The 19462-nt window shown below is 44.6% G+C and overlaps 1 protein-coding gene across 2 annotated transcripts in view; it reads left to right on the plus strand.

Annotated features, from left to right (window-relative positions):
* LOC147443527 (uncharacterized) overlaps positions 1–19462 on the plus strand; it is a 92106-nt gene that overhangs the window by 32799 nt on the left and 39845 nt on the right. For both annotated transcript variants that reach the window (XM_086526330.1, XM_086526331.1), the window contains exons 3-4: positions 19122–19203; positions 19406–19435. In XM_086526330.1, coding sequence (XP_086382456.1) covers positions 19122–19203; positions 19406–19435 — 112 coding nt within the window. The remainder of the gene's footprint in view (positions 1–19121; positions 19204–19405; positions 19436–19462) is intronic.

Consider the following 19462-nt stretch of genomic DNA (forward strand, 5'->3'; position numbering starts at 1 on the left):
TCAAGAGATGTCTGACTAATCTCTAGGCGGGCTCTCTCTACAAGAGAGGCACTAATCACATCATGCACACTGCTTGAATCAAACAATATGACAACGTTGACCCTTCACATGACCATAACACTTAAAGAGAGACTCATCAATGTGTGTGTCAGAAACATACGAAGACTCAGATTGGTTCATTAAAGTGCTTGTGGTAGCTGTTGATGCTTTGGGTTCCTTAGGTGGGGTTGTCTTAGGACAAGCCACCTTAATGTGACCCTTGAGGTTGTTGAAGATGATGAAACAGGAAACAGAAGGAAGACAGCAACTCAGAGTAGGAAGAAGATGGAGAAGGAGAAGACACAGAACTTGTGTACGAGATCTCTGTAGTCTCTCTCTCTGTATTGGAATAATAATTTTTACAAACTCAGAGCAACAAAGCTTATATGAAACCCTAAGAGATAAGGTGTCCTTTCACACCGGATGTCCAGGGGGAAAAACCCAGTGGGAGAAAAGTGCCCCTGGTGAAGCGCGTATACACACTAACACTACTACATGTCTACAAATCCCCCCTGTAGTGATAGTGTGAATCCGTACAAGGTAGCAGATCATCATGTGTATGAGAGTAAGCCCAAAGCTTTTCGGAAAGCTTCAAACTTTTCTCGTGATAACGCCTTCGTAAATAGGTCTGCAATGTTATCCTGTGTAGGACAGTAAGTTAGTGTGATCTCCCCTGCATGTAGCCTTGCCCTGATATAGTGGTAGTGAACCTCTATGTGCTTTGTTCTTGCATGAAATACTGGATTCCTTGCAACTGCCATAGCACTCTGACTGTCAGTGAAAATGGTAGTGGATGCCTGTTGACACTCACAAAGATCTGCCAATAACCTGCGTATCCATACACAATCAACTGTTGCCGTGAAAGCTGCCCTGTACTCAGCTTCACAAGTTGATGTAGCCACTGTGGGTTGCTTCTTGCTTAGCCAAGATATACATGCATTTCCCAAGAAAAAACAATTGCCACTTGTGGAATGTCGTGTGTCAAAATCACCAGCCCAATCTGAATCGCTGTAACCAAGAAGCTGCATAGAACTGTGCTTTCCATACATATCCCCCCTTGGAAAGAACATGGCAAGATTAGGGGTACCTGAAAGGTAACGAAGTATGCGCTTCACAGCCTGCCAATGATGCATACCTGAGCTGTGCATAAATCTGCTTGCTTGTGAAACCCCAAATTGAATGTCTGGACGAGTGTTGCCTGCCAAATATATCAAGCAACCAACGGCTGCTGCATAAGTATGTACATCAAAAGTTTCTCCAGCATCATGCATGCTCAACTTTGATCCAGTTTCTACGGGTGTAGAGATTGGCTTACAATTTTGCATACCAAACTTGTCCAAAATTTTATGCAAATATTTTGCCTGCAACATGTATATGCCATCCTCTGATTGCACAAACTGAATACCCAAGTAATAATGTAGCAAACCAAGATCAGACATCTCAAAGGTTTTTCTCAAAGCATCTTTAAACGCTTCAATTTCATTTGTATTATTGCCTGTAAGAAGCATATCATCCACATAAAGTGTTAGCATAATGAGAACTCCATCTCTCTTTTTGACATACAAAGTACTTTCTGTTGGACTATTCTGAAATCCCTGGCCAATCAAATAAGTATGTATCTTCTCATACCATGCTCTTGGAGCCTGTTTGAGACCATACAAAGCTTTACGCAATCTACATACCTTTTTCTCTTGACCTTTTACAACAAAACCACTTGGTTGACTTACATAAACTTCTTCCTACAAATCACCATTCAAAAAAGCAGTTTTGATATCCAACTGATGCACTTTCCAACCATGATGAGCAGCAATTGCAACTAGTGATCTAACTGTGGACGCACGAGAAGTAGGAGCAAAGGTTTCATCATAATCTATGCCTTTCTGTTGCGCATAGCCTTTTGCCACAAGCCTTGCTTTGTACCTGTCAACAGTACCATCTTGTTTCCTTTTTACCTTAAAAACCCACTTTGTACCAATAGGCTTTTTACCTGTAGGCAAGTCCACTAGATCCCATGTATGATTCTTATGAATAGAATCAATTTCTTGCTGCATAGCATTTTTCCACTGAACACACTCTAAAGCTTGTTCAAATGAATCAGGCTCATCTGCATCACAAAGAGTGCTAAAGCAAGCCAAATCTACTTGCTCTTTGCCAAAAGTAGTACCAGCACGTGTTTTTCGTGGCAACGGTGCATCCAACTTGCTATCCTGCAAAGTTTTCTGAACCCATTTAGGCAAGGTTCTTTCTTCCCTGATAACTTCTTGCTCTTCACGCACAATTTCCTCTACATCATGAGGTGTCACATGCTGATCAAAAGATTGATCAAGATTATCAACCTGTTGTGATTCTTGATTCTCCACAAAAGAAGGAAGCAAACCTTCAAATACATCATGTGTCTGCATATGAGGTACATCAAAAGCAACCATAGGTTGAGCAGTAGTTTCTGCAAAAATTACATCACGACTTTCAAAAATCTTGTTTGTAGCAGGATTGTAAAGTCTATAACCTTTACTTCCACTACTGTACCCCACAAATATACATTTGATTGCCTTATCATCAAGCTTCCCACGTAACTGCTGAGGGATGTGAGCATAAGCAAGACAACCAAAAACACGAAGATAACTGACTGAAGGTTTTTTGTCATACCAAGCTTCATATGCAGTAATGGTCTTCAAGGCACGAGTAGGACACCTGTTCAAAACATGTACTGCACAAGCAACTGCCTCCATCCATAGCTTATGAGGCAAACTCTTAGCCTTGAGCATACATCTAGCCGTCTCCATTAAAGACCTGTTCTTTCTTTCTGCAACACCATTCTGTTGTGGTGTGTATGGCATAGTGCATTGGTGTTTAATGCCTTTCTTTCCTAAAAAATCCTTAAATGCACCTGACATGTATTCACCTCCTCAATCGGTACGAAGAGTCTGTACTTTGCAACTTGTTTCATTTTCAACCATGGCGACATAATGTTGAAAAACTGCAAACACATCTGACTTTGCTTTGAGTGGATACACAAAACAAAACCTGGAAAAGTCATCAATGAAGGTCACAAAATAAAAGCTGTTTCCTATAGATGGCGTCCTCATAGGACCACATACATCACTGTGTACAAGCTGCAACTTTCGTGTCGCTCTAACTGAACCATCCTGCGAAAATGCAAATCTGTGCATCTTTCCAAGAACGCAACCTTCACATACATGTCTTGGTGGCATCTCCAATAAAGACAAATCATGCACCATATTATGACGTTGTAAAGTCATCAAACTGCCATAACTAACATGCCCAAATCTAGCATGCCACAATTCAGCATCCTGCATTGTCTGAGTCTTTGTTTCTGCAATACATACCTGAATCTGCTTTTCATAACGATCTAGCACAAATCGTCCATTTCCAGCGTATTTGTAGTGATAAGAGAATAACCATTCTCTCGATCTCGTACAACACATCTGTCATCCTCAAAAATGACCCGAAGACCATTTTTTGCAAGAGAGGATACAGACAACAAATTCTTCTTGATCCCTGGAACATATAAGACATCTGGCAAGCATAAATCTGAACCATCTGATATGGTAATCAAAATCTTACCAACTCCTTTGATTGGATAAGAAGCATTATTTGCACATGTCACCTTCTTTCCTGCTGGAGCTGCATCCAATGAACAAAACAAATCCTTCCTTGAAGTAATATGCCTGGATGCACCACTATCAAAGTACCAAATCATTTGTGTCTTGTCAACACTGTAAGCAGAAAAATCTGAACATACTACAAAAGCATAAGAATCCTGCACAAAGTTTGCAGACTCTTCTTTAGTTGTAGAAGAATCACCAGAAGCTGAAACAACCAAACTTGACTCTTTCTTCTTTTCTTTAGCAATTCGCTTTTTACACTCACTAATGTAGTGACCAGGTTTCTTGCAGTAGTGACATTTACCTTTCTTCTTGGACTTGTCGGAATCACCTTTAGACTTCTCTGAAGACTGTCCTGCACCAGACTTGGAGTGATGAGCACTCTCTTTACCCTTGTTTTTGTTCTGTACAACAAGAGCATGATCCATACCATCCACCTGTAAAGACTTGTTCTTACGTGATTGATCCTCCTGCAATAGCAAAGCCACTAACTCTTCAAAATGAAGAGGGTCAGGATTAGCTCGCAAAGACAGAGTCAAAGAAGTCTGAAAAGTCAAATAAGATGGTGGATTGAATTGAGTGTTTTGGAAACCAAGTCCTTCTTTGGAATCACTTCATCAATGCTAAGCAATTGCTCTTTAAGATCCCTGATTTTTGTAAGATGCTCGACGATATCGTCACCTTCGTCCATCTGTATTTTGTCAAGTTGTTTCTTCAAAAACTCTATTCTGGCAGCGTTTCTTCCTCCAAACATAGCTTGCAGAGTGTTCCAAGCATCCTCAGAAGTTCTGCAAGATCTGATATGTGGTGTGATTGTTCTCTTTATGGTTGAGGCAATCACAGCCATAGCCTGTGCATCTTTAGTATCCCATCTCTTTTGCTCTGGAGTGACTTGTGAGGGTCCTGCACCAACAGCTGCACCACGACCAGGCGTGGCAGGTGCAATGCTACCTGGACGAACTTCATCTCCAGATACATAATCCCACAATCCTTTACCAACCAAAACATTTTTGGCCATAAAAGACCAAAGAGAATAGTTGGTACCATCCAATTTGTCTTCGGATGTAAACGCACCAAAAATCTCTCTCCGTAGATTGAGCCATACTGTAGATGCACACAAGAGAGCAAAAGAACCTCCAAGAGATTCACAAATCTCCTCTCCAATGCAAGCAAAACTCTACACAAAATCTCAGCACAAAGCTAAGACAAGCTGCTTCCCAAAAGAACTGTTTACCTGAAGAAAATCTGTCAAAAAGCACAGTCTCTTGATCTAAACGCCTCCGAAAAGTAACTTCTGCTACGCTGCTCAGAACAAAATTCTGAGGGCTCGAACGGCTTCGAAAGGGGGGTAAAGCCCCAGGTCGCCCGGTCAGAATACTCCCGGAACGTCGAGGATGCTCCCACGAGCAAATTTTCCGAAAACTGCCTAAAAACTGCGATTGCGCGCGCGGACGCAAAAACGCAAGTAGTGGCTTTGGAAATCACCTCGCTCTGATACCAATTGTTGAAGATGATGAAACAGGAAACAGAAGAAAGACAGCAACTCAGAGTAGGAAGAAGATGGAGAAGGAGAAGACACAAAGCTTGTGTACGAGATCTCTGTAGTCTCTCTCTCTGTATTGGAATAATAATTTTTACAAACTCATAGCAACAAAGCTTATATGAAACCCTAAGAGATAAGGTGTCCTTTCACACCGGATGTCCAGGGGAAAAAACCCAGTGGGAGAAAAGTGCCCCTGGTGAAGCGCGTATACACACTAACACTACTACATGTCTACAGAGGTGACATTGATAACAACGACCTTCCTTAGCATAAATGACTTGTTCTCTTGCCGTTATGTATCCTCTTAAAATTCCTTGTGCGGCTTTTTCATCTGGGGTGAGTTTAGGTTTAGCAAGTGTGCTAGCTTTACCTTTAGATTCATTTTGAGTGTTATTTTTCGAAAGACTAGAGGAAGATTGGCTAGAAGAGTTATTGTTCTTACCATTTTTAACCGTTCTTACCGTTCTGTGGGTTCTGAGGAGTCTGAGAGGTACTGTGAGAAGACTTGTTCTCCTTAGGCTTTCCTTTGTTGTGCTTCATCTCTTAGGAGAGAGCAATTGCTACCGCCTTGTTGAGATCCACAGGGTCGAAGACTTCTACATCAAACTTGATATATTCGTACAACCCGAAAAGGAATGCCTCTTTGCGCTCATCCGATTTGCGTAATTGGGTGCAGAGCTGCAAAACACGGTTAGAAAAAGACATGATTGGCATACCATTTTGCTTGAGATTGCGCCAATCTTCTTTCAACCGCGTTGAGTACTGAGGAGGCATAAACAGCACCTTGATCTTGTCTTGGAAGTTGGCCCAATTGAAGGAAAGGGGCACGCCTTCTTCGGCTTCCTCTAGGTGCGCGGTCAACTGTGCCTCTTGCCAAGCTTGATATGTCACATGACACATCCAACCCTATGTGTCTGTGGACAAGCTACAGCATGATCATGGTTCAGTCCGTCCAGTCAGTCTATATTAGAAGTGATCTTGCACTTTTGTGAGTCTATTCGTAGACCGTGCATGCTCAGTCACTTAGTGTAGATGCATATCCTCTGGTTGCACATAGCATGATCATCAGTATTCCCATCAGAATCCATCAGACACATGACCGCAATGCCCAGCTTGCCCTAGCGTTTGCATCAGCAACCATCGCCAGCAGAAGCCCAGCAACCTAGCATTTTTGATAGACATCAGCCTAGCGTTTTCATCAGGTATGACCTCAGCATGCAACGTTTTTCAGCCATGAAGAACCTGCAAGTTCAGCCCCTAAAGAGTAGCAGATTCAGCCCCAAGAAGCCTCATTTTTCAGCCTAAGACTTGCAGATTTTCAGCAACAAAGATCATGAGAAACAGCCCCCAAAATCAGTGTTTTTGGACTAGCCGCAGATTTCAGCCCATAGTGTTTTTGGAGAGCAGATAAAAGATTGCAGATTTCAGCCCTAGTATCGGCCTCGTCGTCCCCGTCGTCATCACCGACATAGGCTAGACTTGCATCAGTCACATGCATTCAGTTTGTACCAGATTGTGCAATCATAAGTAGACCACTCTCGCTGACGAGAGTGGGGCTTTCGGAGGAGGGTTTTACAACGTCTCTGGTGTCGTATCTCTCTTCTCTCTCCATCTCTCAGTCTCATACACATGCATGCACAATGTCCATTTACTTTGTTTGTGATCATAGCACTCTCTCACTAAAGGAACGGAAGGCTCTCCCTTCCGTAAGTAAAAGGAACCTTGAGCACAGTTCGGAGCACTCATCTTGAGCAAAGCGCAAACATTCATTCCGCTGCACCTAACAATGGTATCAGAGCTTTGACAGTGTTCTGTATCACTCAAGGAAAGAACCACAAGAATTTTTTTTTGCTTGTTGCGGTCGCACAAACCTAAGTTCGCTTGAGCGTGTCGATTCCTAATCGTGTTTTTGAAGAGTGACAGGAATCCCAGGAAGGAAGGGCTTGTCCAGTCTCCCCTTGTGTCTCTTTTCACTCATTGAGAGCGGACCGTGCACTTAGCGGTTGGCCAATCGAGGTGAGGTGAGAAAAAGCAACCTTGGTGTGAGCGCAAGGCCGCCAAGGGGTGCACCCGCAGAAAAGAGCAGAACTCGGGTGAAGAGAAGATCCTTCTCTAACACAGATTGCAAGCTAAAGAAGAACCTCAAGACCCACACGAACCTCAAGAACTCAAGAACCCCAAGAACCAAGACCCCCAAGAACCCAAGTTCCTCGTGAACTTAAGAACCCAAGACCACAAGAACCCACGACTTCAGTGGATGGTCATCACTCGAAGCGGAATGGATACTTCGCTTGGAGGTGATGAGCATGAGAGAGGCGAAGAAGAATTTTCCCACCAGGAGGTTTTTCTGACCCTTCCCCTTTCCCATCTACGTCAAGGATTGCACTAACTCCTATGGAGGAGTTGGACCAATTGTTTCTGGAAAGAAAGTTAGAACGCGAAGAAAGAGAAGCAAAAAGAAAGGCCTACGAAGAAGAAATGGCAGCCATAGATCGTGACTACGAAGAAGAAATGGCGGCCATAGAGTATTAGTATGACTTGGAAGAAAAAGAAAGTCAAGCAAGATTTGATCGCGAGAACAAAGCAAGAATGCAAGAGATGTTGCGACTCTTTTCTCAAGTGCAGGCACAGATGCAAGAGATTCAGGAAAAGGAGACTCTCTTAGTCTCGTCTTCTTCTCCCAAGCATGACACACAGGATTTGCATGATAATGATGAGCATGATGATTTGAATGCCAATGATTTGCATGATGATTTGGTTGACAATGACAAGCATGATGATTTGCATGATCAAGATGTGATTTCTCACAAGCATGATGAGTTGCATGAAGATGATGTGATTGTTCACAAGGATCATGTGTTAGTGGATGCTTTTTCTAGCGAAGCTAACCTCGTTGTAGATTCGATCAATCACGAAGAATCGATCTGGGCTCTCGCGCCTAGGTCCAAAGAACCCTCACAGGAAGTATTATGTGTTCGCATGATTGATACGCACGCATTGTTCGAGTGTTTCATTCGTGATCGTTTCCTGTATTTTAGTCGGCTTCTTTATGTGATCCCTTTTCCTAGGCATGACATATTGTACGTTGAGCACGTTTCACTCATGAATGAGCACGGATGTATGCGGATTTTTCATGAAAAGCTGAAAGGTATGCATTCACGGAAGTCACATTCCATGTCTTTTCCTTTGCATAACACATTCGTAGAACGAGTACATGAAAGAATGAGCACCAAGCATGGGCATTTCCGTTGTGAATTGCCACAGTTGATTGCTCTAGATCATAAGAGAAAGATTCAACCTCATTGTTTGCGCGTATGTGGTGAACGGTTTAGCACTCCGTCTCTTTGTTCATCTACATTACATGCACAGTCTTTGCGGAAGACAAGATTTTTTCCACTCACTTTACATGGAATGAGTATGTTCATGGTATTGTTATGGAAATGGTTTCAGGAATTTTCAGCCATGGAGATTCTTGAAGAAGAAAGAAGTATGACTCTCGAGAAGTTGAAGCATTGAAGGAGCCACAGAAGACTTTGTGTCACTTTCAGCGCTGCCCAAAGAAGCAAGCGTTGCAGACCTTTATGAAGTTCAAGTACTGCACGACCCACACATCAAAGTGGGCCGGCGAAGAGTCCCTTGGTGATCTCCCTTGACGCCATACAGTTCGGTACTAGTACCTCACTTTGAAAAGGAGGGGATGTCACGTGACACATCCAACCCTATGTGTCCGTGGACAAGCTACAGCACGATCAGGGTTCAGTCAGTCCAGTTAGTCTGGATTAGAAGTGATCTGGCACTTTTGTGAGTCTATTCGTAGACCGTGCATGCCCAGTCACTTAGTGTAAATGCATATCCTCTGGTTGCACACAGCATGATCATCAGTATTCCCATCAGAATCCATCAGACACAGGACCGCAGTGCCTAGCTTACCCTAGCGTTTGCATCAGCAACCATCGCCAGCAGAAGCCCAGCAACCTAGCGTTTTTGATAGACATCAGCCTAGCGTTTTCATCAGGTATGACCTCAGCATGCAGCATTTTTCAGCCATGAAGAACCTGCAAGTTCAGCCCCTAAAGAGTAGCAGATTCAGCCCCAAGAAGCCTCATTTTTCAGCCTAAGACCTGCAGATTTTCAGCAACAAAGATCATCAGAAACAGCCCCCAAAATCAGTGTTTTTGGACTAGCCGCAGATTTCAGCCCATAGTGTTTTTGGAGAGCAGATAAAAGATTGCAGATTTCAGCCCTAGTATCGGCCTCGTCGTCCCCGTCGTCATCACCGACATAGGCTAGACTTGCATCAGTCACATGCATTCAGTTTGTACCAGATTGTGCAATCGTAAGTAGACCACTCTCGCTGACGAGAGTGGGGCCTTCGGAGGAGGGTTTTACAACGTCTCTGGTGTCGTATCTCTCTTCTCTCTCTATCTCTCCGTCTCATACACATGCATGCACAGTGTCCATTTACTTTGTTTGTGATCATAGCACTCTCTCACTAAAGGAACGGAAGGCTCTCCCTTCCGTAAGTAAAAGGAACCTTGAGCACAGTTCGGAGCACTCATCTTGAGCAAAGCGCAAACATTCATTCCATTGCACCTAACATGATACCGATTAATGGCATCACCTGCAAGATACATGGCTGTCGTCAAAACCTTGCTATTCCCTGTCTTCTTAGTTGTCGTAAAATAAGCATTAAATTGATGCAACCAAGAATGAATAACACTAGCATCCATCTTACCGTCATACTTACTGAATGTCAACTTCTCAGTGACCGGGTTGGTGGAGTCCGAATCTCTGCTTGTGCTACTTGCATCTTTAACCGGCTCGGGCTTTGAGGTGAGTACTTGTAGGACCAACGCTTGCATGCGTTGGTCTGTCTGCGCCTCACGCTCTAACTCCAAGGCCGCTCGTCTTTCTTCGGCTGCCAAGCACGCTTGCTCGCGCTAGCGCTCACGCTCACGCTCCAAGGCTAACTGTCTTTCTTCGCGCTTGCGATCCAATTCTGCCTTTCTTTCTTCACGCTCGCGATCCAAGATTGCCTTTCTTTCATCGGCCGCCAAGCGCGCTTGCTCACGCTCGCGATCCAAGGCTACCTTTCTTTCTTCGTGCTCGCAACCCAAGGCGGCTCGTTGCGCTTCTTGTTTTAACATCATGTCCATCATTGTCTTGACCAAAGCCTCCATAGGATTTGGTGCAACCCTTGGCGTAGATAGGGAAGGGGGAGGGTTGGAAAAACCTCCTGGTGGGGAAAATTCTTCTTTGCCACCTCTGTACTCATCACCTCCACGCAAAGTATCCATTCCGCTCCAGGTGATCACCATACACTGAGATCTTGGGTACTTAAGTTCGCGAGGAACTTGGGTTCTTGAGGTTCTTGGGTGCTTGAGATTCGTGAGATTCTTTAGCTTGCAATTAGTGCTAGAGTAGGCTTTTCTGTTACCCGAGCTCGACTCTTCCCTACGGGCGCACCCCTTGGCGGCCTTGCGCTGACACCAAGGTTGCTTTTCCCACCTCACATCGATTGGCCGGCCGCTAAGTGCACGGTCCGCTCTCAATGAGTGAAAAGAGGAACAAGGGGAGGCCGGACAAGCTCCTCTTTCTTGGGTTACCTGTCACTCTTCAAAAACACGATTAGGAATCGACACGCCCAAGTGGACTTGGGTTATGTGCGACCGCAACAAACAAAAAATTTTCTGTGGTTCTTTCCTTGAGTGATAGAGAACATTGCCAAAGCTCTGATACCAATGTAAGGTGCAGCGGAAGTGAATGTTGAACTTTGCTCAAGATGAGTGCTCCGAACTGTGCTCAAGGGTTCCTTTTACTTACGGAAGGGAGAGCCTTCCATTCCTTTAGTGAAAGAGTGGAAATGATCACAAACAAAGTGAATGACACTGTGAATGAAGGTGCTGAGAGAGAGAGAGAGAGAGAGAGAGAGAGAGAGAGAGAGAAGAATACGACACCAGACGGTTATCAAACCCTCCTACAAGGGACCCTCTCTCTATGGCGAGAGAGGTCTATGCTATTGATTGCACAAATCTGGTACAATGGTCTAGATGCAATGGACTTGCCAACGATGTTGATGACGAGACGGGCTGAAAACTGAAAACGCTAGCGGGTGAAATCTGCAAATCTACTAACTGTTGAATTCTGACAATGTGTCGGCGAGGACTGCGATGGCGGCGACGCGACTATGATGCGCTGAAAACGTAGATGCTGAAATCTGTAAACAACGGGCTAAAACTGAAAACACTGGCTGATCTGACCGTGCGTCGAGGATTTGTTGTGGGTAGGTGATATCTGCGAGGTTTGGGGCCGATCTTGCGGAATCTAAGTACTGAAAACTGAAAACGGTCGCCGATAATCTGCAAACGTTGATGCTATTTGCAAGAATGCAAAAACTCAAGGCTGAATTTGGGATATGCAAAAACGCCAGGCTGATGTAGGGATCTGCAAAACGCCAGGGCTGAAACTGTTGTAGAAACTCGCGAGGCCTGATATGTTGTCAAAACGTTGGTCTTGATCTGCTGTTGGTTGGAAACGCTAGGTCGCCTGCCGGTCTTGCTGAGAAGGTGCACTGTAAGTTGGTGAACTCCTGCTGCCTCTTCTGCCAGAAAGTGCTAGCGCTAGGTTTCTTTTATAGAGCTTAGCAAATTTGCCCTACCCAGTTTTCCAACAGTCACTTTGTCACGTGACACATCCAACCCTATGTGTCCGTGGACAAGCTACAGCATGATCAGGGTTCAGTCAGTCCAGTCAGTCTAGATTAGAAGTGATCTGGCACTTTTGTGAGTCTATTCGTAGACCGTGCATGCCCAGTCGCTTAGCATAGATGCATATCCTCTGGTTGCACACATCATGATTATCAATATTCCCTTCAAAATCCATTAAATTCAGTCAGGGGAATTTTCTAGTGCATTTAGCCTATTTTCCCTATTTTCGGTATTTTTGACTTATTATTTTTAAGTGACTTTCCAACAAAAGTAGGTAGGGCAAATTTGCTAAGAAAATATATAAGCAAACCCAAGTTAGCACTTTCTGGTAGAAGAGGCAGCAGGAGCACATGCTCAACAGGCACCTTCTCAGCAGTACCCCAGCAGGAACCCCTAGCGTTTTTTATCCCCATCCTCGCCACACATCAGCCTCAGCGTTTTCAGCTTGGATCATCGCCAATAGTCCCCCAAGCCTGGCGTTTTCAGCCATGATCGCCAGCAGCAGCAGACCCAGAACAGCCTAGCGTTTTTGCTAGCGACAGCAGGCTGCCCAGCGTTTTTGGTTTTCAGCCTTGATGCAGTAGAACAGCAACGTTTTCAGCATTAGACACAGTAGCAGATTTAACCCTTGAAGCATTGCAGAAGACCCCCATTTTCAGCCATCGAAACGCAGCCAAAACCGTCATTTTTAGCCACCGAAACAACCCCAAAATTCAGCACTAGAAAGACCACAGATTTCAGCCCTAAAGACGTCGTCGTCATCATCGTCGTCGTCATTGGCATAGTCCCAAGTTGCATCAGTCCATTGCATACGCATTGTACCACTTTGTGCAATCAATAGTAGACCACTCTCGCCGACGAGAGTGGGGCCTTCGGAGGAGGGTTTTACAACGTCTCCGGTGTCGTATCTCTCTTCTCTCTCTATCTCTCAGTCTCATACACTCGCACGCACAGTCACTTTGTTTGTGATCATAGCACTTTCCATTAAGAACGGAAGGCTCTACCTTCCATAAGAACTAAAAGGAACCCTTGAGCACAGTTCGGAGCCTTGCTTTCGAACGCGAGCGCGATGAAAGAAATGACCGAAAAGCAGAAAGGGAGGCCGAGCGTGCCGCTCAAAGAGAGCTACGCACTCAAGAATTGCTTCGACAAGTGCTAGCCTCGAAGACCGAACCACCCAAAGATCGTGGGAGTTCTTCAAGTGGTGCAAGCCACGATGCGGATTCTAACCATCCAATCACAGAGAAGTTGATTTGCAGTAAGTATGACGGTAAGATGGATGCTACGGTTATTCATTCTTGGTTGCATCAATTTAATGCTTATTTTGCGACAACTAAGAAGACAAGAAATAGCAAGGTTTTGACGGCAGCTATGTACCTTGCCGGTGATGCCATTAATTGGTACCACGCATGGCAAGAGGCACAGCTAGCCGCGCACCTAGAGGAAGCCGACGGATTCACGGCCCTTTCCTTTGATTGGGCTGATTTCCAAGACAAGCTCAAGGCGCGGTTTATGCCACCTCAGTACCTTTGCACGATTGAAGGACGATTGGCGTGCTCTCAAGCAAAATGGTATGCCGGTTATGTCTTTTTCTAATCGTGTTTTGCAGTTAGGTACCCAATTACGCAAGTCGGATGATGAACGCAAAGAGACATTCCTTTTTGGATCGGACGAGTATATCAAGTACGATGTCGAGGTGCTTGATCCAATCGATCTCAACAAGGCAGTAGCGATTGCTCTCGCACAGGAGATGAAGCACAACAAGGGAAAGCCTAAGGAGAACAAGACTTCCACAAGTACCTCGCAGACTTCTCAGAACCCTCAGAACGGTAAGAATGGTAACTCTTCTAACCAATCTTCCAACAGTCTCTCAGAAAAGAATTCTACCAATGAATCTAAGGGTAAGGCTAACACAATTGCTAAACCTAAGCTTACTCCATATGAAAAGGTAGCATAAGGAATTGTAGGAGGATACATCACGTCGGAAGAGCAAAGCACTTATTCTAAGGAAGGTTGTTGTTTTCATTGTCACATTAAGGGTCACATAAAACAAACATGTTCTAAGCTTGAATCGAATGAATCTAAAGAATCCATAGAACCCACTTCCTCTGTCAATGCAATGAATGATAACACGAGTTTGCCCCACGTTTCTCCTGACCCTCCCATTGATGATTCTCTCATTAAATGTTATGGTCGTACGTCGGGGCAGCGTTTTGTCATATTGTTTGACCCAGGTAGTATGCATGATGTGATCAGTTCCTCTCTTGTTGAGAGAGCCCGCCTTGAAGTTAGTCCGAGATCTCCTATCGAGGTCTCTAGCTTTCGTCCCGATATGGACGCTCTCATCACGGAAGAGTGCCTTGATGTGTTGTTTGCAATTCAACAGACTGCCTTCACTAGAAGATTTGTTGTTTCTCCTCTCTCAGGATGTGATATGATTTTGGACATTCGATGGTTTCGTGATAATGACGCTCTCATGAATTTTTCGGCTAACACTATAACTCTCAATGCCGACGGTGATTCTTCTATTGTCATTCGTGGAGAGGACATTGCTCATTCTCCATCTCTCATTGCTAATATACAGGACAAGATTGAAAGGATTCATGAGAAGGAGACTCTCTCAGTCTCTTCTTCTCCACAGCATGACACAGGATTTGCATGATTGTGTGAAGCATGATGATGATTTGATTGACAATGATAAGCATGATGATTTGAATGACAAGCATGATGATTTGGATGACAAAGATAAGCATGATGATTTGAATGATATTGCTAAGCATGATGATTTGGATGACAATGACAAGCATGATGATTTGCATGATCAAGATGTGATTTCTCACGAGCATGATGAGTTGCATGAAGATGATGTGATTGTTCACAAGGATGATGTGTTAGTGGATGCTTTTCCTAGCGAAGCTAACCTCGTTGTAGATGCGATCATTCAGGAAGATGCGATCTTGGCTCTCGAGCCTAGGTCCAACGAACCCTCACAGGAAGTATTATGTGTTCGCATGATTGATACGCACGCATTGTTCGAACGTTTCATTCGTGATCGTTTCCTTTATTTTCGTCAGCATCGTTATGTGATCCCTTTTCCTAGGCATGACATATTGTATGTTGAGCACGTTTCACTCATGAATGAGCACGGATGTATGCGGATTATTCATGAAAAGCTGAAAAGTATGCATTCAAGGAAGTCACATTCCATGTCTCTTCCTTGGCATGACACAGTTGTAAAAAGAGCACATGAAAGTATAAGCACCAAGCATGTGCATTTCCGTTGGGAATTGCTACAGTTGATTGCTTTAGATCAAAAGAATGATAAGATTCGATCTCATTGTTTGCGTCTATGTGGTGAACGCTTTAACACTCCTTCTATTTGTTCATCTACATTGCATGCACAGTCTTTGAGAAAGACAAGATTTTTTCCCTTCACTTTACATGGAATAGGTATGTTCATGGTTTTGTGTTGGAAATGGTTTCAGGAATTTTCAGCCATGGAGATTCTTGAAGAAGAAGAAAGCATGACTCTAGACGAAGTTGAAGCATCGAAGGAGCCACAAAAGACTTTGTGTCGCTTTCGGCGCGGCCGAAAGAAGCAATAGTCCCTTCCAGGATTCCGGATGCTATTGGCGATCTCCCTCGACGCCATACAGTTCGGTACTAGTACCTCACTTTGAAAAGGAGGGGATGTCACGTGACACATCTAACCCTATGTGTCCGTGGACAAGCTACAATATGATCGGGGTTCAGTCAGTCCAGTCAGTCTAGATTAGAAGTGATATGGCACTTTTGTGAGTCTATTCGTAGACCGTGCATGCCCAGTCGCTTAGCAAAGATGCATATCCTCTGGTTGCACATATCATGATCATCAGTATTCCCTTCAGAATCCATCAGATTCAGTCAGGGGAATTTTCCAGTGCATTTAGCCTATTTTTCCTATTTTTGGTATTTTTGACTTATTATTTTTAAGTGACTTTCCAACAAAAGTAGGTAGGGCAAATTTGCTAAGAAAATATATAAGCAAACCCAAGTTAGCACTTTCTGGCAGAAGAGGTAGCAGGAGCACATGCTCAACAGGCACCTTCTCAGCAGTACCTCAGCATGAACTCCTAGCGTTTTTGATCCCCATCCTCGCCGCACATCAGCCTCAATGTTTTCAGCTTGGATCATCGCCAATAGTCCCCCAAGCTTGGCGTTTTTAGCCATGATCGCCAGCAGCAGACCCAGAACAGGCTAGCGTTTTTGCTAGCGACAGCAGGCTGCCCAGCGTTTTTTGGTTTTCAGCCTAGATGCAGCAGGACACAGTACCAGATTTAACCCATGAAGCATTGCAGAAGGCCCCCATTTTCAGCCATCGAAACGCAGCCAAAACAATCATTTTCAGCCACCGAAACAGCCCCGAAATTCAGTAGTAGAAAGACCACAGATTTCAGCCCTAAAGTCGTCGTCGTCATCACCGTCGTCGTCATCGGCATAGTCCCAAGTTGCATCAGTCCATTGCATACGCATTGTACCACTTTCTGCAATCAATAGTAGACCACTCTCGCCGACGAGAGTGGGGCTTTCAGAGGAGGGTTTTACAACGTCTCTGGTGTCGTATCTCTCTTCTCTCTCTATCTCTCAGTCTCATATACTCGCACGCACAGTGTCCATTCTTTTTGTTTATGATCATAGCACTTTCCATTAAGAACGGAAGGCTCTACCTTCCATAAGAACTAAAAGGAACCCTTGAGCACAGTTCGGAGCACTCATCTTGAGCAAAGCGCAAACAATCATTCCGCTGCACCTAACACACTTATCAATAATAAGTGAAAAATGGATAGAATAGGGAAAATGGGTTGTGTGCATTGTAAACTGCTCATGATGGGTACTGACTGTCATGCTGATGATCATGGTGTCTGCAACCAGAGGATATGCAACTACTCTGAGTGCTTGGACATGCACGGTCCTCGCACAGGCTCACAAAGGTGCTATAACACTTCCTAAGCTGACTTGAACCGTGGACCTAAAGTAGCTTGTCCACATGCACATAGGGTTAGATGTGCACGTGACATTTCCTTTAGTTCCCGCGCCGGATTTCAACTTCCCCCGAGAGATGTTATCTTTGTCAAATTCTCCGCGAGAACCCATGTATAATGCAGGGTTCTTTATGGCTTATGCCCTGTAAGACAAAGCGATGAAGACGGGAGTGCGCCCGATGCGCGATTGACGAAGGGTGGGAGTAGTTGATAAGTCCGGGGTCGGGAAACGAAGATTCTTTCACACAAACCCGCGTGTGCTGCAAAAAGGATCGGATCCTCTTTAGAAGAAGGATCTTTTTGAGCTAAGATACCACTGTACTAGACAATACAGATCAGCTCCAGTCAGGGGCGCCCTCCCTTTTGGGACCCTAGGGGACAGCTCCTTTGACCATCGCCAGAGGACAGGAGGGGGGCAGCCCAGTGTTTTTGGGCAGCCCTCTTCTCCTCAGCGTTTTCTGGGCAGCCGGCAGCCAGCATGCCAGCGGTTTAGTTGGTAGCACCTGGCATTTTTTGACCCGTGCAGAGGATATCATCTGCACGACGATCCAGGCCCAAGAGAGCAGACAGATAGTCAGTCATCTAGAGGGTGGCTGTGCAGTGGCCAGCCTTGAGGGTTGCCGATCCTCTCTCCAGATCTGGGTTGGTGCCAGGAGGTGGATCTGTGTTGAGGTTTTCAGCCCATGTGGAGACTGTCGATGGTCTCGTTTGCAGGAGCAATGTGCAGTGTCAATAGCAGTTGCGGCTGTGTGTACCTCAGGTCTATCCATTTGGCATGATAGTTCTATGCGGGACCACCCTTGGTCACTTGTATGAGCAGCTTGTTATCATCGTGGATAGCCTTTCCCAGGTCTCTCTCTTTCTCTTTCTCTCTCTCTCTCTCATTCTCAGATGTCATGTCTCTCTCTACCTCAGTAATCTCTCTTCTCCATAGGTGTGCCTTCTTCATGTGTTTGGCAGTGCAGGTGTTCTAGATCGGAGTCGAGGTGTCCGCTGGATCAAGAGCCAGTTCTTGTCTTCATTGCATCTTCCGCTGCTACCTTTGACATATTGATCTCCTCTATATAAATAGAGTCAGTTTCTAGTGTAAATGTATAGCGCATATGTGTCCTCCCTCTTGACATCTGGGCTGTTCTGAACTGAAAGGAGACGGCAAGTGTCAAGAGAGCATGATCCGTCCACTGGTCTGGGTCCTATTGTGAAATCCTAAATGTCGGGGATGAAGTGCGGCGGTGCCACGACATAGACCACCGTGTTGGCCCCATGCTTGTGTGGAAAGCATGTGAAACCGGCCGCTCTAGGAAAATGCTGTAGTCCATTAAGTATGGCCAGACCACGTGTAGTCGCCATCTCCACGAGATGTCTCCCATACTCTATCTGCTCTCTGTCCTGTGAATGTCTTTCAAGCCCCAAGTCTCCTACATCCAACTCTCTAAGCATCTGAGAGAGAGAGAGAGAGAGAGAGAGATGAATGAAATGAAATGTTATATTAAACGTCTTCAAAGGCCAAGGCCCAAAATGACCTATGAGACCAAACTGATACAATCCTGGTGGATCTAATACAATGTCTGGGTACAAAATAAAATGAAGTAAAACAAAAGTTAAAATGAACAAAAGTAAAACAAAAATTAAAATGAACATCAGTGTTAGAGGATGTCCGACACCAAGCGCTGTTCGAGGATGTATTGCATTGGTCACTGTAGAATATCGTCAATCTTTGCATTGGTAAATAGTCGTATTGGACATCTCCCATGCCGTGCTAGAATAGTCCTGATCCTCTGATGGAGTCTCCGTCGATGTCGTGGTGGTCCTCGTAGAGTGGGCGTCTAGCTCTCCCAAGCTCCATGACTTATGTGTTTCCATTTGTATGTGCTCCAACTAGTTAACGCAACTCTCAGCATGGTTCTGGATTAATTTGTGTATATTTATGGGTGAGCTTGGGCATGGTCTTGGAGTGATCTTGGTCTACCTATGATACTATGCAGAGTTTGCGTCCAAGTGACATCTTCCGAAACGAAGAATTTCAAATGTCCAAGTTTTCACCTAATATCTCTGACGTTTCCTTTTCTTTTCTAACTTGTGCCTAGCCAAAGATAAAACACCAAATTCTCCTATTTAGAGCTTTGTACAGACACAATTTTTTCTTGTGACATACATCATGCTTTTTGTCTGCCTTGCGGAGCAGTGACCTTGATTGGGACTTTTTCTGGTCAGACGTCACCTGGATGCACGACTATTTTGACCATGTACATTTAGCAGATCATCAGGTCCACATTATTCTTACGTGCCTAACTCACTGCTATGATTGCTTGCCCTTTTTTCTGTGATGTTCAAAGTCGAACTTTTGATGCTGGAAACTTTTCAATAGGGATTTCTTTCAAGCATGCTATAATATATTTGTAGATAACTGGTAGCTTATGCATCAATCGTGGTTTAAAGGAATGAGGATGTGATTTGGAGTTCTTGCAGAGGATAAATCACTTTCGTAATTACTACGAGGTCTGTTCCTTGCCTGAATTTCTCTCC

Source organism: Adiantum capillus-veneris, chromosome 13, assembly GCF_014529385.1.
Source record: "Adiantum capillus-veneris isolate H3 chromosome 13, ASM1452938v2, whole genome shotgun sequence".
NCBI classification, from domain to species: Eukaryota; Viridiplantae; Streptophyta; class Polypodiopsida; order Polypodiales; family Pteridaceae; genus Adiantum; species Adiantum capillus-veneris.